This window comes from Sphaerodactylus townsendi, linkage group LG05 (assembly GCF_021028975.2).
Source record: "Sphaerodactylus townsendi isolate TG3544 linkage group LG05, MPM_Stown_v2.3, whole genome shotgun sequence".
Lineage (NCBI taxonomy): Eukaryota > Metazoa > Chordata > Lepidosauria > Squamata > Sphaerodactylidae > Sphaerodactylus > Sphaerodactylus townsendi.
The window spans coordinates 101,833,194-101,854,444 of NC_059429.1; the positions used below are offsets into that span (position 1 = coordinate 101,833,194).

General features: G+C 42.0%; 1 protein-coding gene across 7 annotated transcripts in view; it reads left to right on the forward strand.

Annotated features, from left to right (window-relative positions):
* CBFA2T2 (CBFA2/RUNX1 partner transcriptional co-repressor 2) overlaps positions 1 to 21,251 on the forward strand; it is an 86,886-nt gene that overhangs the window by 46,653 nt on the left and 18,982 nt on the right. For all 7 annotated transcript variants that reach the window (XM_048496788.1, XM_048496782.1, XM_048496784.1 and 4 more), the window contains one exon: positions 20,348 to 20,491. In XM_048496788.1, coding sequence (XP_048352745.1) covers positions 20,374 to 20,491 — 118 coding nt within the window. In that variant the 5' untranslated portion in view covers positions 20,348 to 20,373. The remainder of the gene's footprint in view (positions 1 to 20,347; positions 20,492 to 21,251) is intronic.

Sequence of the window (21,251 nt, forward strand, 5' to 3'; positions counted from 1 at the left end):
CCCCAGCCACATAGTTGCCCGCCCCTGTCACACACCCTCAACGGCCCAGCCACGCCTCCGCTGCTGCTCTGCCCGGGGTGTCCCCCCCCCCCGTCCCATGGGCACTGCGCCACTGGGTGAAATCGACTTGATTCAGAAATAAAGATACATTGACAGGGCATAATGATATAATTTTACTAGATGTCTAGCATGTTCCCAGTTCTGGGATTAGTGTTCGTGTCAAGAGCTGATTTACTAGTTTTCATTTGGTATGCTTTTAACTTGGGAGAGCTTGAGGAAAGCTTTCAGTCTGAAAAGCTCATTAGGAAAATATCCCTCTGCTAGAACAAGTTTCCAGCTTAATCTCTCCCAGCACACACATACTGGATGTTTTCCATGCCACCACCAGCCCACTGTTAAGCAAAACTTTGGGTAGATTTCTCCCTTGGTGGCTCAGCCAGCATCCTGGAGAGAGGCTTGCCTGAGGGATGCTGTTTTACATCTCAGGTTGCTTCAAAGAGCGTTAATTTTCCTTCATGTTTCGTGGTGGTTCTTGTCAAAGAAACCTGACCTGGTGGTGCAGCTTCTCCTCCCTAGGTCAGCAGTTGTGTCTGTCAGTTTCTGGATTGCGTAATCTCAGGTTAATTAAACCTGGCTTGTTCAAGGGGTGGGCACTTCACAGTTGGCCTTTCAGTACATGTAGTTAGCATATTTCTCTTTTGGCAAGACTTTAAACATCTAGGCTGTGTTTTATGTATAGTCTAGTGGGTTTGCCCATTTTTCACAGCATCTTATATAGCATTATTTTCTAGTGTCCTGGCTCCCCGCCCCCTCTTAATAAGCAAAAGACAACGAGATTTTTACTCTGTTGGCTAATGATTGCGCGTGGTCCTTCGGTATGAGCCTTGACATTGTTGAAAGTCACTCTGTAATGGTTTCTTTCATAACTCCCTGTAATTAGAAAGGTAAGTGTAGTCCGCTTGTGGAAGCACTGGGTTATTACTGACCCATGAGGTGACATCACATCATAGTCACTAGGCAGACTTTCTTTACGGTATGGTTTGCCATTGTCTTCCCTAGTAATCTACACTTCACTCTCAACTAGCTAGGTACTTACTTTACCAACCTCAATAGGATGGAAGACTGAGTCAACCGTGAGTCAGCTACTTAAAACTGACTTCCACCAGGATCGAATTCAGGTCGTGAGCAGTACTTTGACTGCAGCATTGCAGCTTACCACTCTGCATCACAGGGTTTCTAGTAATTAGATGGCATCTTATCATTTCAGGTTCCCTTAGCTGATGGGGAGGGGGGGGGGGTGACCTTGCCTTATGATCTTTTGTACTCCAGTATTTACTTGGAAGAGCTCACTCACTATTGGATAAAATCTGCATTTTGTCTAAGTTCAATAGTAAAATGTATGATGGACTCATTATGGGTTCAAAAACAATTGCCAAAGGAACAGGATCCCAAGAAACCCTAGCAAACCCTGAGTCAAACAGGAAACAAACTCTGAGTAAGATTAAAGAAACAGTGCATCACTTCCTATATTTAACTTTTAAGAACAGTGGTTCTTTCACCAAACCGTAGTATCTTTTCCTTTCCTGTTTGACTGAAGTTTTTTTCTCATATGTTTATAAAGCTTATGTTAAATGTTCTGTGCCACAGAATGTGTGGGTTGTCACTGCTTAGAAGGCTTAGGTGCTCATGTGTTGCTGCCCTTCTCTGTGAAACAAACATATCCTAACAGTTAGCACTATGAAAAACTATTGCAGTGGTCTTCTATTCATTATAGAAAATTGCAGCGCTTGTGAGGGTTTTTTTGGTTTTAAATGTAAGTTTTCCTGAAGTCTTTTGCGGAGATGTACGTTTTAAAACAGATAGCAACGATTGTTGGGGGTCAGAAATAAAAGCCAAGTGAAAGCCAGCACAAATTTTTGTTTGATTTTGGGATTTCACAGGCAATTATGATTCTGTATCATCTATGTCTCTCTCACACATACACTCTTTAAAAAAAGTAATAATAGGGTACATTTTCTCTATTTGCAAGACTGGATATATAGGGACTTATTTTGGGGTCTATTAGAGCATAGGTGTAAAACTCACGGCCTTCCAGATGTTATGGACTACAGTTCCCATCATCCCCTGCCAGCATGATGCTGTAGTCCATAACATCTGGAGGGCCGCAAGTTTGACACCTGTGTATTAAGAGTATCCAAACTTAAACTCACTCTGGTTTACAAGAAGCCTTCATTTATGTTTGAGATAAGGATACCACCCTATGAAAACCCAATGGTTTCTGGCTTCCAAGAGGTACTGTGTCTTTCTGTAGTATAAACACCAGTATATATGGGCAGCCGATTAGTATCAGGAGGTTTAGGTTTTAATCATAGATCTGCTCATTAATTTCAGAAGAGAGATCCAGTGTATATATCCATTCTATTGTATTCTCTGCAGCTATCTTTTGTTAAAGTGGACGAAGAAACAACAGATCTAGATGGCGAAATTCTCCGAATATCAAACCTTCCACACCTGGAAGTGATTGCTGAATAAGGGTGACTGTCTGTGGCTAGAGACCTAGCCTTGCCTAGGGGAGGACCACCTACATATCTGGGAAAAGGTTATAAACTGCTTTATAAATGTGTGTTAATTGCCACATACACGTGAGAAAGAAGCTATATTAAAGCCAGTTAAGTTAAATAGTTTTGACTTCTCCTGTGGACTGTGTTGGAAAAAAGTGCAGGATTCTGATCATGCATCTTATATGCTGTTGATTGTAAGCCTCTTTTTAATCCAGTCAGATCAAGGCTGAGATGACAGGCAGCTCTTTTAAAGTATTTCTATAGTTGCTGGGACCAAATTGGTGTCTGAAGAATAATGAACTACTGTGATTTGCTTTCAGATCTTAACTTGACATCAATGGTGATGTGAACTGTCCTGAGCCTGCCTGTTGTCAGGAAGGGGTGAGCTACAAATAGAAAGGAAGAAAAAGCCAGTCTTGGATCCCCTAGAGTAGGGGAATTGTAGTCCATGAACAACTGGAGCACCATAGGTTGGCCACCCTGCACTAGAGTATTTCCTTGGTTGGAACAATTTCCACCCACAAAGAATGTCTTTCTTGTTTCCCTCTCCCTCAGCAGACTAAAATGCCTCCCCCAGTTCTGCTCCTGGTAGTTGAAGGGAGAAAAAGAGAGAGAGAGGAGGTAGAGAAAGTTGGGTATCATCCAAATCCAGCTCTTTTCATCTGTTCTGTCAGTCAAGAAATCTCTATCAGCTTTTCTCCTGGAGGCGGAGGACATCTTGGAAGTAGACACAGAGCCTCTGGCGGATGACCTGCCCTCAGGCGCGGAGTTCCAGGTGGATGACCTGCCCCCAGAAACGAGCTCCAGAAGGATGACATGCCTTCTGATCTCAGGCAAGATCCAACTGATGTGTGGGGGGCGGGGGGCGGGAGAACAGGGAAACGGCATCCCCTGGAGCTCTATTTCTGAGGGCAGGTCATCCACCGGAGGCTCCATGCTTACTTCCAAGATTTCCTCCTAGCCTACCAGGAGAAGGGTCCTTCACAGTAGGTATCCAATGGACCATTCTCTTGGAACTGACACTTAGAGATAATATAGTGAAAAAAAAACACTGAAAAGGAAAACTGAAGTTGGGCTGCATTTTTTTCATTCAGGGGGCTTTCCAGTAAATGGGAAAATGTATCAATTTAGAAAAGGGGGATAGAGTAGAAAGGATGTGACTCTTGTAAAAATGCATTCATGGAGCTGAAGTCATCAAGACCAACATGTGCTTATTATTAAATGCGTAAGTAAATCATCCTCTGCATGGACTTTAGTTTTGAATGTATACAAAGGGCTCTTTATTCAGATTTCGTGTAGTCTACAAGGAAATGTATAGAAGTAAACCTTTTATTTTTATCTTCTATATTCGGTAGAAGCACATACTCCCTCCCCCCCCCCCCAGCTAAATAATTTCAGACCATTGATGGCATCTTACAACAGAGTTTTAAACATAGTAGGCTCATGAGACATCCCACGCACTGCAGCAAACTTAGCACATACATACATTAAAACCCTTTATGTCCCCCAAATGGTGTAATTAATTGTGCCTTCAACACAGCATGTATCACACATTTTCATGCCCTGCAGCAGCAGTAGTATTGGTGAATGCAATTCCTGTGTTTGGGTGGAGTCCATTGTTCATGAACTTAGCATGCCCTATTCACCAATACTACTGCTGCTGCAGGGCATGAAAATGTGAATCACTCCCTGGACTGATAAGCCCCTCCCACCATACAATACTATCACCCACATCTTTGCATAACAAGTTCCACCAAAGAACTTACTGATTGGTTCCCCACCCTGGGACATGGACAATATATACCCCAAACATTTCCTTCTCTCTGGACACAGTGTGTAACAGACTTCCCTCTCTGATACACCTCTGAAGATGCCAGCCACAGATGCATGTGAAACGTTGGGAACAAGATCCACCGGACCACGGCCACACAGCTCGGAAAACCCACCAGAACCAGTTGAATCCGGTTGTGAAAGCCTTCAACAGTACATTGTTATTACTCTGATTGATAATGGTGTTCCAGTTCTCCTGGCAAAGATTTTTCATAGCCGCCTTCGTTCAACAGCAGATACCAGGGATTAACCTGGAACCTATCTGAGTTATCCACCTGACTGTCCACTTTCAAACAATTGTGGAAGTGGATTGAAAGTGCATTATTCTGCATGTGCAGAAGGGGGCTTAAAGACACTGTGCTATGGGAGATAAGTGGGAGGTGTGTTTCTTTGTAGCTTAATTATGTGGATCTTTTCAGGTCTTTCAGTGGTCAGTGTGATCTTGACTGATGTCAGTTTGCAGTCAGGATTTTCAGGAAGGTGGACGCCTCTGCCTGTTTTTGTGACAGATATAGAGCCACTTTAGCTGCTGCAGTGGTTAATGTGTTTCCCCTTTTTATTTATTTATAGATTTATTCCCCCACCCTTCCCCGAGGGGCTCAGGGCAGCAACAACAGCATAAAATCACGGTAAAACCACATACATGTATTAAAACAATTAAATATTTACTCAAAACCTAGCATGTTTTGGCAACAACTAAACCCAAACATATCCCCTACCCCAAAGGAGGCCAAAAAAAGAATGTTAACCTGACTGGCCATTGGGAAAAGCCCGGTGGAATAGCTCCATCTTACAGGCCCTGTGGAAACTACTCAAGTCCCACAGGGCTCTGATTTCATTCGGGAGCATAGTCCACTAGGTAGTGGCCAGGACCAAAAAAAACCCCATTCTGTCAGTCCTATATGATAAAAATATCTGTATATATCTTGTGAAGTTCTGCCATTTCTGGACTGTTTCAAGTTTTGTACAACTGAATTCTATTTTAGAGATCATTGTGGCTGTGTGTGTTTCACTTTCTGCACTTGAGGGAATGGCCAGGATACAAAAATGGCCTTTGGTACAAAGATCATGACAGTGTCTGTAATAGTAACTGTTACTCCAGAGTATTCATAGGTTTTTGCTTGTTATGTCTGGCCAATGCTATGCTTGGAGTCGTCAATCTTTCTCATGTTTTCTTGGTTGAGGCAAATGAGAAACAGATGTTCACATCTGGAAAGTTAGTTCTGGGCTCCATTGTTGCAGTGAAATGCTTTTAGGAGGAATATTTAGAGTGGGGTGAAGCAAGAGAAAAGTCTTGAAACACTGTTTTCCCCCCGCCCACCCTTGACTGCCTGAAATTTTGTGTCTCTGCGATTTAACACCTGCTTTGCGTATGGGAGCATTTTTTAAAAGTTCACTCAACGCTTCAAGAGCAGTTGATAAATATTGATAGACCTCTTGTTAATATGGAACAGATCTTCAAAATCTTGTTTTGCCGTGTTAACAACTGAAACTACCGTCTTTGGAAACTACTTGAAAGCAAGTCATACAGAACTTGATGGGCACTTCTGGGTATGCATGTTTAGATGGGGCTGCCAGATAAAATCCTCAGTTGCAAAACTCTTTATTGTACCACGAGTTGATTATTTTTGTATGTGCTTTGCCTGAAGTGATATTAATCATTAGAGGCAGAGTGGGTATTTGAGCCTGAGTCTTCAGAGTCTGACACTCCAATGACTACATTACACTGGTTCTCTAGTTAGACTAGAGGGCTGGAAATTGACACAGTCCCAGAAAGCATCCCTCTTTCTGCCTTTTAAAACCTCAGCAGGCTTACAAAGAAACACACAGAATTTATTGACCCACCTGCCAATATCTACCAATGCTGGCACATTGGCAGTGTGAACATAAAAACATTCATACGTTCACAATTTTCTCTGTTGCCTCTTGCTTTTCACAGATGACCACGTGTGTTGCTATTTGCAAGTTTTTTAAAAAATCTCCTAAGGCTGTCCTCCAGTTCATCAGCACCAGAAGGGTGTGGCCACACACTAGTCTAGATATACTCAATATCAGAAAACATCTTTCCTCATCCTTTGGTCTTGGTGGCATTCTGACTCCCACTCCAAAAGTTCTTATGTCATTTGTTAGGCTCTGCTAACCTACATGTGAGTGAATGAGCTCCCAAACTCCCTTTCAGGTGCAGAAGCACAAACTAAAACAAAACCCTTATCTTTGTCAAGATTTTGTAGTCTGTTTCTACTATGGAAAATCATTCAGCCAAAAACCGAAGAGATTTGGGAGTGTGCAAAAAACTTCAGTGGACCTACTGAGGCTTGGCCTACTTTCCCCTCTAGGTCAAAGATCATCAGGTTGCATTGGAAGTGATTCGTGAAACTTCTTTAGATATTTGGAATGGTTGACTGGTGTGACAGATAGAAATGGGTCTCAGAAACGTGGCTACTTGCATAGAGTATTTCCTTCCAGCTTTTTGGCTTACCTAAGTACATAAGGTCTCATTAATCTGAGAATCTTACCTAAGTGCCTAAAGTCTGATCATCTGAGAATCTTACTGACACATTTCACTTTGTTTCCCCATCCTGTTAGAATTGAGTAATGTGACTTTTATAACCATGTGTAGATCTGTTCTCTATGATGAATTAATATTCCCTGGATTTATAATGAGATTTTCTGATGTCCTCTCCAGGTATGAGGACTTTCAGATTTTTTAGACCTAAGTTATAACCCTTTTGTTTTTGCAAGCTCTAGTGTAACATAATTTCCATCCCATAAACTTAATAATATTATAATAATGGGTGTGGGTTTAATGGAAGAGCAGGCAATCAAAACTATGCATTTACTTTACATTCTGCCTTCCCTTTTCTGCATTAAATGCTTTCTAAGCTTGCTTTGAATTGTAAAATAGTCTGATGTATCAACTTTTTATAGTTAATTTCGCTGCTGAATTGAAAGAACATAAAATGAAGCAGCTGTGTGTGGGAGAAGCATGTATTTATTTTTGAATTATCTAGTATCTGGCCCGTGTTTCAGAAGCCCAATCCTGCAAGTTGCTGAGGGCTCATAAGAGGTGTTAAAATCCCTTCCGCTCCTACTGCATCCTGCAGAATCAAAACTCCAGGAGGGAGATTTTCACTGGTGCTCTGACACTGACAATGACTTCTCTGAATGCTGGGGTCATGTATGGATTTCTTTAATACTTGAAATGCTCAAGAAAGCATGAGTGTTCTGAATATGATATTCAGTGGTGTAGAGTGGTATTATCAATTGTTTATCTGTACACCGCCCTTAGCCCTTCGGGGATAGGGCGGTATACTAAATTATTATTATTATTATTATTATTATTATTATTATTATTATTATTATTATTATTATTATTATTAGTTATTGTTATAGTATTAGTTATTGTTAATAAGTTTTTCTAGTTCTTTTTTAACTGTTCAAAAGACTCTAGTACTAATTCATGTCTGACAAGGAATAGAATGAGGAAATACAGTGACACGCTACAGATTTCTGGGAAGCTCCTTAAGAAGGGGGGGGGGCAATTTGTTGAATAACTATATTTTAATTTAAGGTAACACTTAGTCCAGAGGACTAGGCCCCACCCAGGATGAATGTGTTTTGTTTGCGATCTTGCTTGTTTAAATTATATTGAGTAATTAGCTTTGTTCTGGAAATTTCTGTTAGCTGGTTTAGGTCCTCCTAACTTGATTCTTTTTTTACCCTTCAGCTGAATTAGTTCAGCTTGAATTTGCCATCATAATTCAAACATTCAAAGGCACTCGATGAGGCAGCTGTGTCAAAGGGCAGTTCTGTAGAGCAGTGGTTTTCAAACTGTGTCCAGAGAATCCTGGAATTCCTCAATAGCAAGCTTCCACCAAGGACACCTTATCCATCACTGCTGGCCTTCCTTAACATTGTATAGCTGCAGAAACATATTGGGAGGGTTGAAGGCTTTCACGGCCAGATTCAACTGGTTGTGGTGGGTTTTCCGAGCTGTGTGGCCATGGTCTGGTGGATCTTGTTCCTAACATTTCACTTGCATCTGTGGCTGGCATCTTCAGAGGTGTATCAGAGGGAAGTCTGTTACACACTGTGTCCAGTGAGACCCCACTAAAACATTCCCTTCTCACTGGACACAGTGTGTAACAGACTTCCCTCTGTGATACACCTCTGAAGATGCCAGCCACAGATGCAGGCAAAATGTGAGGAACAAGATTCACCAGACCACGGCCACACAGCTCGGAAAACTCATCACAACCATATTGGGAGAGGCTATATTTCTCCACTCACACGGCAACAGGCATGGCCAGGGGTCAACATGACCAGAGTCTGTGCCCTAAACCAAGATCTGCTGCCTGATGCAGGAAATTCCTTAACAGATTAATTGAAATGGAAATGATTCTTAGGAAATGGTATTATTAGAGGATGCCTAGGTATTGATACCAACATTTGCAGATACAGTATCCTGCTACCTGAGGGCCAACTTGGAGCTCTGATTTCTTTTCTGTTGAAAACCATGGGGCTGGGATGAATTGGATCCTGACCTTGGCAGTGCCATTATCCCACTGTAAAGTTGCTCTTCTTCCAAAACTTCTAGGACAAACATATGGTTATCCCCACTTCCTATAGTTTTTACGTTTTAAATTTTTGTATTATGAATTTTTAATTTTTAACTTTTTATTTTTATAAACTTATTTATTTTTATTGTTTAAATGTCTTAACGTGCTTATGTTCGCTGTCTTGTGAAACCTGATTGGGTGGCATAAAATATTTTAAATAAATAAAAGGAATTGTGGAATAAAAGCACTGGTCACAAGGTCTTCAAGGTTGTATTTAGGGTGGCCAGGGCACTCTTGGGGCACTTGGGCAAAGATGAAGATGGTCTTGCCTGTTTAAAAATGTTTTTGTCAGAAAAGGGTTTCAGCAAGTGGAAATAATTGTGTTAATTATAAAATGAAAGACACCTCCCCCCCATAGTTCCTAATGTGAAAAAAATATTAGCTTGGTGAAGACTGAAAGCAGATGGTGAGCACTTGTTCAAAACAATCATTTACCCAGGCTGAGGAGATCACGAGCCATATTTACATTATCCCATCCAATTATAGAGATGCTGCTTTTAGCTACATTAAAAGAAAAACACAGGATATCTGGCCAAAAAAAAAAAGCATAAGAATTGCCCTGCTGGACTAGTGGTTTATTTACACAGTGGCCAAACAATTCCTCTGGAATTCCAACAACCAGGCACAGAGGTCTTCTCCTAATGTTGCCTCCTGGTTCACTCCCTCTAAACATGGAGGTTCCCTTTAGTCACCATAGCTAGTAGCCACAGACAGATGGGGATCCAGGGGGGCATGAGGGGCAGGCTCCCCAGGCACCACTTGTGCGGGTCACATGGTGCATTTAGCCGCCTGCCTCTCCCTCCCCACACCAAGAAGAGTTTGGTCATGGCTCGCTCAAGATTGGAGGGAGGAAGCAGTGGAGCGTCCCTGGGTGAGTGGGCGACTGCCTCTTTGCAAACAGCCAGTGCCAGCCTGCCCCAAGAAGCTGCAGTGCAAGGCCAGTGGGGGAGGGGGTGTTTGCCCAGGCCATCAGTAGTTGTTCCCTGAACTGCCTACCCAACCTACTGTGCAGGTAGGAAGGAAGGAAGGAAGGCGAGTGTGGGGTGCATGGCAGCCTGGCCTAGGCAAAAGCAGGAAGTGGCAGGGGCTGGTCACCTGAGAAACCTCTAATGCCAGCTGCCATACCTCCTGTTCCTGCATGACACGCCAGCCTCTGCCTCCTACTGCTCTCCCCCAGGTATGGAGGTGCCCCATCGGGGTCTGTGCACACGGAGTGGTGGGCGCAGTAAGCCGGCAGAGTCAGCCAGTGACAAACCACCCCTGAATGTCTCTGGCCAGGAAAACCCTATAATGTTGCTAAGCCGTGGCAGTCCTGTGAGTGGCTTGCTCTTTCATGGGGGGTGGGGCCGGCGGAATTCGGAGCACTCCCACCTCTCTCCAGCTTTGGAAGCTACCAGGCCGGTGAGGGTTGTCAGTTCAGTGCTTGCCCCCTCGGATGCTGTGGATAAAGGCAGAGGTGGGATCCAACTAGTTCTCACCACTTCTCTAGAAGTGGTTACTAATTTTTTCTGAGTGCTGAGAAGGGGTTACTAAAGCAACCTCCCTGCCCAATAGGGACTGGAGGTGCATGTGTGCAGCGGCGCCACTGTTTGAATCCCACCACCATCGGAACCTGTTATTAAAATTTTTGGATCCCACCACTGGATAAAGGTGTTCACCTTTTAAAAGTCATGTATGCCTGAGGCCATCACTACATCCTCTGGCAGCAAGGACCACATTTTAATCACTCTCTATGTAAAGTAGTATTTCCTTTTATCTGTACTGAACCTACTGCCTATCAGCCTCATTGGATGGAGTTTTAGTATTTTGGAGAGGCCAAAAAAATTATCTTTGTCAACTCTGCCTCATGCGTAATTTTTTACCTCTATCACGTCCCCCCTTAATAATCTCTTTTAAACTAAAAAGTATTACACTCTTCAGCCTTTTGTCATAGGGAAGAAGCTCCACCCATAGTTATCTTGGTTGCCCTCTTCTGTACTTTTTCCAGTTCTGCAATGTCCTTTTCGCAATATAGTGACCAGAACTGAACACAATGTTCCAATTGAGACCCCACCATAGATCTGTACAGGAGCATTATAATACTGGCTATGTTATTTTCAATGACTTTCCTAAGAATCCCTAAAACAGTGTTTGCCTTTTTCACCACTGCAGCATACTGGGTTGACTTTTTCATTGAGCTGTCTACTATACCCCAAGATCTTTTCCCCTCTCAGTCTCAGTAAGATCAGACCTTTTTGCTTTGAGAAAGAACGTCAGCATTTCACAATTATTGACTAGACTAGAGTGTGTTGTGATCTAATAGTTATAGTCTTTTTATCTGCCCGTGTAACTCTTCCCTTATGTCTTGTTTCCTTTGAGTATTTACACTCTTATCCCATCCCTTTTATGTTCCCATGCCTTTTTTGTGTTTCCAATTTTCTTCTGCCAGTAGATCCTTTTAGATAGATATTTATAGTTTTGATATATTTTATCCTTTTAATTGTATCTTGTCTATCTTATGCTAGTCTATGACCGTAATAAAGATTGATTGGTCATAATTTTGTTTTTCTGGACTTGTCTGTCCCCCGTCCCGCTCCCCCCTGCCCAGACTTCAGATCTAGCTTCTCTTTAACCCCCGGGAAATACTTTGGTTTAACCCCTTCCCCTTCCAAATAACATTGGGTCCAAGTATTCGTTTGAAATTTTGTAGCGAAGAAAGGCTGGGATGATTTGCAGTTGTTGAAGAAAACTCTCGGCGTCCCTCACTGCTGGTTTCCAGGAGGCTGTCTTTTTGTGTGGTCATTTTGCAAATACCATTCATAAGATCAGGATTTATCTTGGCTTCAACATTGTATAGTTGTTAATGTTTCAGAAGCTTGGAGGCTAATTTTTCAACTCAGCGATACCTCAGTGGGATCATACCATACGTGTCACAGCTGACTTATTCAAGCTCCATAGGGTTTTTAAAGGCAAGGTACTTCAGAGGTGATTTACTGTTGCTTTCCTCTGCATTTAGTGATAAAGTGTTACTGCTGGACTGACCCAAACAGTGAAACTCAACTGGTATGTTTGAGTTGGTCTGCTGGGCCTGGACCAACAGATTCAAAGTTCACCATGCTTATTTATTGCCACTGTTGGTACCTTTAACTGATCTTTCATTGTTTATAGAACTGCTGATGTTCATTTGATTACTGAAAAATTCACTTCCCAAGGTTGTTCACAGTGTAGGAAATGTTATCAGGTTGACTGAGATTAAACTCTGACATTCTGATGGCTTAAAGTCTAATTTGCCATGATGTCCAAATGCTGGTGTATGTGTAAATTGGAACATGACATTTAGAGTTCTGGCTTTGGGGGAAGAAGTCCCATTTCCAAGATGCCTGCATTCAAATGTTTTAGCAAATGGTACTCAGGTTTTCAGGTTTAGGAATGTTTTAATCAGAGTCCAAACTGAGTGTGCTCTTATCACAGACTTATACTCCCTTGAGTGTGGCCAGTGCCAAATGGCAACAGAAGAAAGTAGGCAGTTACCTGAAAAGTGGAGGGTAGAAGATCTAATAGGTGAGCAGACATATGTTGAAGAACAGGGTCGCGAAGGAACATAAAAAGTTGAAGATGCATGGTTGTCTGCTACTGAGGTAGACCCTTGGTCTATCAAGCTCAGTATTGTCTACTCTGATTGGGAGTGACCCAGGTATTTTATATCACCTATTGCCTGATTCTTTTAATTGGAGATACCAAGGACTGAACTTGAAGATCTCTGTGTGCAAAGCAGATTCTCTGCCATTGAACCACATCTCTTTCCTATAATTTTGGGTTGGTTTCAAGTGAAATTGTACCGTGGATATGGGAGGAGCTGTACAGTATGGACTGGATGGAAGTTGCCAGGCAAAGGAACCAGGGAACTGTAGGATTAATAAGCAATATCTCCATTCCCTGACACAGAAATGCTACCAAACATGTCTTCCGCTGCCACTTGGGTACTTCTAATCTTGACCACTGTAAAGGCCTTTCTGAGCTAGCTGCTATTTTTGGCCTCTTGTGTTATCTGTGGCTCATTCATATTGGTGACAGTCATTTGTAGCACAACAATAGTTGAAAGTGGGGTCATTTTTGAGACCACTATGGTAGAACTTCTCTACCTGCTCAGATGATGATGAACTAGTCTGAAAAATTCAGTTGAAAAATGTTCTGGGTTACAGTTTTTGTGGTTTTTGCCACCCATATGGTGGATAAGTATCTTGCATGTGCTCTTTCATAGAGCACTGGTGTTCACAGTCAGCATTTTCTCCCTGGGGAAAGCTAACAATCAAATTTAGATATTTGGCTGTTTGATGGCAGCTGCTATGGGCCGATATTATTAAGGGGATGTCTACTGGCTTCCAGATATTTCTGAAATGGATTTCACCTGTATCTGACCACATTGTACTGACCAGTAGATTCCCCTCTCCCTTGAGAAATGAAGCCTCACAATTGATCAGGTTCTAACAGACCAGAGGTCGACAGTCCCTTCCTAGAGGAACTGTTTGAGAAAATTTCTTGTTTTCCAGACACAGCCATACCTACCAAAGACAACAAGGAGTTACATATTTTGTTTTCTTTCACATCTTCATTCCTGTTGAGTACTTCAGTTTACTAGACTTCTGTTAAAGAACTGCAGAGCTGAAAGTCTCATTCAAAGGTTGAAAGAAAAATCATCGCTGCTGTAGGATTCAGTCTTGTGAAATAATGTACTTCTTGAACCCATTGCTGTTTTCAGCAGATAATTTAATCCAGCGCTCTTTAATAGATAATAATCCTCTAGTGAGTTGAAATGAGATGCTCCTTTCCTCATGGTTTTGTAAATAACAGGTTCCCCATATGTGAGTTTAAAGTCTGTTATATCCTGAAGCTTTGATGAGCTATTGTTGCAAATACTGCCATTGGAGATAACCCAAAACAGGTTCACTCTTGTCTTGCTATGTGTTCTGTGGAAACAGTGAGCCAATTGTGACACATGAAGGACAGCCGAGCTCAGCACCACATGGGGGGGTGAGGTGGGGGGTTCCTGTGCTAGTTCATCTCCTCACACATTTTCGCATGCTATCACACCCTCCTTCCCTGATGGGTAAACAGATTGGCAACAGAAGTTACAAAGTAGCAAGATTGTAATTCAGTGAAAACCAGAAGTACCGGGGGGGGGGGGGGGATTCCGTTCTGAATAGTTAAACAGCAATTTCTTCAGAGCCGTTTTCCTCTTGTACCACCCAAAATACTATAGCCGTACCATTGCCAGAGAGCTGTTTTACATGGACATGGTTTCTTAGTGAATGCTAGCGTTAAGAGATATAAAATTCCCAGAAATTTTTAAAACATGGGTGGTGGAAGAAGCTATCAGAAAAATTTATTGTGCAATCCCAAAATAATTTATACCCTTTTATGGTCATGGATTTTAATGAATGTAGAAAAGTGTGACTGTGTTTAGGAATTCATTGTTACTTCCCTGTCAGAACTAAACTTATTTACTGTTTAAAAAACATAAAATGCATCATGTATAGCGGTGTAATCGGGGGGGGGGGGGGGTTGTACCCCGGCTGGGGATGGCATAGCCATGGTGCGCAGCTGCGCTGCCTCCTAAGAGGCTTGCTGCACAGCACTTAGGAGGCCAACAGCAATGCTGCCCCTTCCACTGTGAACGTGGCATACGCAGCTGCACCACCAGTTTTGCCAGCGTAAATGTGTGCTGGCAAATGGAGGCAGTCCCAGACCAAAAGGGCTCAGGAAGCTGATTGAAGCTGATTCTACCCCCCAGGAACATGCACTTTGGTGCTGACGTGGGCTCCTGCCCTGGAGGAATGCTACTTTCATGGATGCGCTGGTGCTCAGGCATTGCACTGCCACGCAGTTCCTCATCTCCAGCGTAAGTGCCTCTGAGCCAGCGTAAATGCCCCTTACGCCAGGCAAAGTGCCATTTATGCCAGTGTCAGGATCATACCACCTCCTAAGTGGTTTGTTCCCCCTTCCTGAAGATTGCACTGATAGCATACACAATTATATTATTGGGCTGATAAGTTAAACTTTATACCACTGGAAACTCTGGACTTGCTAATGAATTATCAAATCATAGCATATTAATTGTTGCTAAAATTAGTCAAATTTAAATGTTTAAATTAGGCATGTTTAACACTAGAGATGATTTTCGATAAAGAATTCTGTAATATGGCCCTTCACATTCTGTTTTGTGCAGTAAACACATCATGTGCAGCATACAGTTGTATATTCTAGAACCCTTGTATGTGGGTGCTTTAATGATGCAGGTCCTGGAGGGAATATTTATTTTCTACCCTTTACATATTAGCTGCAGGAAGCATACATCTTCATCTTACTGTAATATGCCTTTGAAGATGCCAGCCACTAATGCAGGCAAAATGTTAGGAGTAGATACTACCAGACCATGGCTACACAGCCCAGAAAATCCACAACAGCCAGTCGATTCTGGGCATGAAAGCCTTCTAGTCTAATACCCTAATCACTTCTCGTTGGTTCTTATTTTCTTGTTGTGTTTGCATGAAAATTATGTTGACTGTTTCCAGATATTGGAGAGCAATTTGAGGGCAGATTTCTTTGGGTAAATAGTACTGAGTAAAACATGGATCAGTATGTTTTCCTCCAGAATTGGAAATCAACATCATAAGGTAAACATGAGTGCATTCTGGCAACATATTTATCACATTTGGCTGGGAGAAATTAAAAACCATCCAAGCCTCTTGCTTGTCATAAAGCACGATGATTGGCACCAAACTCTTTGTGCTGCAGGTGAGGACCTGAAGCAAACAGGCCAACTCAAAGAAAGCAATCAAGGATAACACAAAGAAACAAGCGTAAACTAAAGACTGGCCAGTGACAGGCATCTTGTACTTCTTTACTGCCAATTAGACCTTGGAGAAAATTCCTTCTTGTCCTGAGTCTTTTCTGTTGAAGATATGGGAACTTCTCTGCAGGAGTATGCACTTACTTCTGCAATCCAGCTAGGTGCTTCGCTGTGGGGTTTCCCTCATGACTCTCCATTTGAAAAGGAGCCTACTGCTGTGAGGTTTTTTCCTCCCCTGTTGACATTTTGCCCACCTTCCACTTCCTGCTCATCTCCTCTGGGAGGTCACAAAATCTGTGTAATATTTTCTAATTGGCTGATTAGCTTTGTAGGGAAAGGGAAACTATAGGAAAGGCCATGTTTTGCCAGCATTTGAAAACCGTGCAGCTTCTCTGATCTGTAGCATTGTGGCTTTGGGAAAGGCTAAGAAAAATGTGTAAAAGAAAGTCTACAGCAAAGGAAGGCAAAGCTCGCTGAAAGACAGAACACAAGTGCGTAAATGCCACTGTCTCCACAAAGGTAATCAAATCTCCCTAGGTTCTTAAGTGCAGGGATGAGTACCTGTGAATTTACAGCCAGGTTGCTAGAATGGATGTAAAATATCTTTCATTAAATAATTTCTTCTTCAGGAGAGGCTTTCCTGATATATATAGCCTGGAACAAGGATCCCAAATTGAAAAATTGACACAGGTTTCCTTTTCTACCTGTCATAATTCTATACATCTTGTCCTTGGTATTCTATAGAAGTCTGGGCTGTAGGGATGAATAGGAATGCAAGACATAAAGACACATTTTAAAGAAAGTGAACATGCATGACCCAGTAGACATTATATGTCTGTACTTTCAAAGGGCTTTAACAGGGACCCTTACCAAAGATTGCTAAATAAATTTGGCAGACTTGGGATAGGGGCACAGGTCCTCTTATGAATTAAAAATTAGTTAAATGACAAGAACCAGAGATTAAGAATAAATGGATACTTTTCACAGTGAAGAGAAATAAGCAGTGGGGTCCCACAAGTTTCAATATTGCAGCCAGTGCTATCTAATTAGTTCAGAAATGTGCAGCTGGGAGGGAACCGTGTAGTGGCCAAGTTTGCAGATGATACAGAATTATTCAGGATGGTGCAAACCCTGGTTGACTGTGAAGAACTTCCTAAGTTGGATGAGTGGGCAACAATGTAGCAAGTGAAGTTCAGTGTAAGATCAGTGGTTCCCAAACTTATTTGGCCTACCGCCCCCTTTCCAGAAAAAATATTACTTAGCGCCCCCTGGAAATTATTTTTTTTAATTTTTAATAGCAATTAAACAGAAAGATATATGTATTAATGTTTCTATCTGTGGCCATCACCACCCCCTTGGATCGCTGCAGCACCCACCAGGGGGCAGTGGCACCCACTTTGGGAATCACTGGTGTAAGATGATGTGCAGTGGAACACGTCGCAGTTGAAGATGTGCTAATAGAGTCTGAACTTCCTGAGGCTAAAAGAGACAGTGGCGTTCTAGTGGATAGCTCAGTGAAAATATCAACCCAGTGTGCTGTGACAGTGAAAAAGGCAATCGCTGTGGTGGGGATTATTAGGTAAGGGACTGAAAATAGAACAGCCAATGTTTTGGTCCCCCTGTGTAGATTTATGGTGCAACTTCAATTGGAATACAGTGTGCAGTTTTCATCACTGTATCTCAAAAAGGACATTGCAGAGCTGAAAGAAGTACGGAAGAGGTTAAGGAGTTGAAGGCCTAGGCCTATGTAGAAAGACTGAAGAGTTTGGGACTTCTACTTTAAAAATGAGATGACCGTCATGGGGTGTATGATAAAGTTTTACAAAATTTCACATTGGGGAGAGAAAGTAGACACAAAACTCTCCAAAGAATGCTAGAACTCAGAGGGACCCAATGAAGTTGACGGGCAATAAACTTCTGAATACTAGTGCCAGGAGACAACATCAGGGAAAGGCTTTGGTTTCTGTACCCTGAATCTGGAGTAACTGGTGGGCCACTGTATGAGAAAGATGCTGAATTAGCTGGACCGCTGGTCTGATCTAGCAGAGCCCTTATGTTCTTAATAGACCTGTTTAGAATTGCATAGTTATTCCCCCAGAGTTTGCAGAATTTTTTTCTTAACACCCAACTAAACTAATGGTCATCACCCACATCTTGTAGAAATTAATCCCGTAAGATAATTATGTGTTTCTTAAATTAATTTGGTAATGTGGAGTAATACTACAGCTCTGTTTCACGTTGCCGAATAAAATGGAATGAGGTCCAAATTTGAATTCAACAGCCGCGAATCAGCTGGAAGGTGCCAGTCTGCTATTTTGTTTCCCCACCAGAAGCCTTTTTCTGTATTCTTATTGAGTAAATAATGGCTTCTTTGTATGCTAATTGAAACTGCAATTTCTGCTGCAAAAGAAAAAGTAATCAAGTGTCATTTGTGCTCATTTTCTCCCTTTCCACAGTATCACATCAATTGCTTTAGTTGGTATGCATGTTTTTGCATGGAAGACGATTTCAGAGAAGCAGCTTATACTTGATAGGAGCGAAAGAGTCTGCAGTTTCTGTCTTAACTTTTGAGACATGCCTGCTGGTGGGCTATTGCTGAATTCCAGTGTTCTGCCAAGTCCTGAAGATTGCAACATGTCTAGCTGCTAAGATCTCCTACAGGGCTTTTGGCGCCCATTGCTGAAAAGCAGGTGGTCTAGCTTGCCTCATCCCTTTGGGGTTTCACAACTGTCAGTTCCTTCCATCCCTGGTTGTGTCTTCCTTAACAAAAGAAGAAGGGGAAGAGGGGAGATGGGGCACAGATGGATGTGTTGGAATCCTGTCAATATATTTATGAAGGCATACTACAGCACAATCCCCGTTTGTCTGAGGAAGGATCAAATGAGATAAACATTAATAACTGGTCAGTGTGTTATTGGAAGTGACTTTGCATTGTCACTTTATTGCTTGCATGTTGATACTTTATAGTTTTACATTCCTTTGTTTTTACATTGTGGATAGAAGAGTATGTTTCTTGATTTATACAGAAATGTGGGATACAAGTAGTCTTAATAATAAGTATTGATAGTAAGTACAACCCAATAACATAAAAGGGGAAAGCTGCTAACCATTACAACCAGTTAAGAAAGTAAGAATATACTACACTGGAGAACAGGAGAGAGAACACCATGGTACCCAAATGCTTGGGTCAGTAAAAACATCTTGAACAGGTGGCTGAAGATGAAAAGATCAGGTGCCATGTTGTTAGCTGGGGAGAACATTCCGGAATTGAGGACGCACTACAGAAAAGGTTCACAAAAAAGAGTCTTCGCAAATGACCGGTGATGTCAGACAGTCATGTATGAAAGATAGACTTGCTTCCCAAACTTGACTTACAGAAGAGGAAATGAGCATTAAAAGGATTACAGAAAGGAATAACATGAGACTTTGTAGTTTCTGTATACTAGGGTGATCTTGGTAGACGTGCCCCAAAATAAAATATGAAGGGAGTGAGAGTTGTAATTGTAAACACAAACAAATAAACTTTCTTGTGTATTAAATAAAAAGAAATAAAAATGTAAAGAACCTGGGAATTGACTTCACACATGCATGCACACCCACCAGCAAGAAGGTGTGTTTATAAAAAAAGGAAAAGGGAGAAAATTGGGAAGACTTAGGGAGGGGCATACAACCTTAAATCTGGGATTTGAGCCATGGAGAGAGGGTCCAGGGGTAGATGCAACAGAGATCCAAGGAGCAGAGCAAGAAGCCAGCAGATCAAGGACAAGAAACCTGTAAAGTTCAGCAGAAGTTCTCAGAAGGAAACCAGAGTTCTGGCCTGGAGAGAACGGGACCGAAGATCTGAGAAAGCATTTTCTGGGTCTGGGAATCCTTCTTTTATTGACAAGAATCTCAGTGTAGATGAAGATTTGACTATTCTGACTTTTGATTGGGTCAAAAAAAGTTTAAATCTGGCTGGTTTAACCTTCAGCGGGAAAAATTGAAGGAAATACCTTGTTTAGGCTATTTTAAGTCAAATCTACATGGGCCCAAAGATCCTGGCTGAAGCAACATGATTAACATACTTTATTTAGGTTGGAGCCAGCTCTGCACATGGACACATGTTTTAATGTGGTTAGTTTTAGTTATGTATTTTATGTGCTGTTATTGGAACAGCTGTATTGTGAGCCGCCTTGAGCCCTTTGGGGGTGAGGCGGCCTATAAATCTAAATAATAATAATAATGATAATGATGATAATGATGATAATGATAATAATAATAAAAGTAGTCTGTTTTGAACTCCGTGAAATGTCTTATACAGCCTAAGTATCGTCCACTGTCACATTCATCATTCTCACCAGATTTTCCTGTCTTTGGCACAGCTGAGTCTGGAATATCGTCATCAAACTCAACATGTTACAGGCAACACATCTTCCAGCATATCTGTTACTTGTGTCTTCAGTTTTACAGAGAGTTGTTAATGAATTCACTTCATTTTAAAAAACATATTTGATTTCTTTCTGTTGTAGTTGCTACTGAGAAGAGGGTATCAGTAATGCCAGGATCCCCTGTGGAAGTAAAGATACAGTCACGATCGTCTCCGTCCAGTATGCCGCCGCTGCCTCCTGTCAACTCCAGTGGTCCCCGGTCTGTCTCATTTACCCCTGCAGCATGTAAGAGCGTGGGATATTTTGGGCAAACATGTTGTGTTTAAAAAATGGCTGTGTTAGTTTTATTTAGCCTCCTGTTTTAATTTGATACGCAAAATGGAATTAGTGTTTTGAAGAAGTCCAGTTGTTCTGATTCAAGCAGGATAGCAGTAAAGAGCAACACTGACTGGAGCTAGAATGAGTAATTCTGCATAACATTGCACTGATTTTTCATAGACTTATAAGACTGGGAGGAGTTTCCTGAAAAGTAGATGACAGTCTGTTTTTTTACGTGAGTCCATTTTCATAGACAAGCACTTTTTCCCATTTGCAGTCCTTCTACTTTTAATAATAATAATAATATTGGGGGGCAATCCTGAGACATGTCTGCTTAATGATGGAACATGTGGAACATGATTCCAACCAACCGCCACGGGTCCCTTCCCACCATTCCAGTCCCCTGCCCACCCTCCCCCCAAAGAACAAGTTGGGCAGCGGCAGCAAAGCACTCTCCTGTCTGCCCAATGCAGTCCCCCCCCACTTTTCTAGGTCCCATTGCATTTCCCCCCACAATGGGCTTTACTGCTAGTCCCTGTATAGAGCAAGGAATGCTGGGATTATGGCTTGGGTCATTGAGGATGTACCTACTGGTTGACCATTGAGAAAGAGTGAAGAGTAACATCATCCATCTTTGATGATGTTATAGGCCCCTGTGATCGTTACCACTTCATTCCATTCAACCGTGACTATTGCCCTGGGGAATATTAACTTGACAAAATATTGC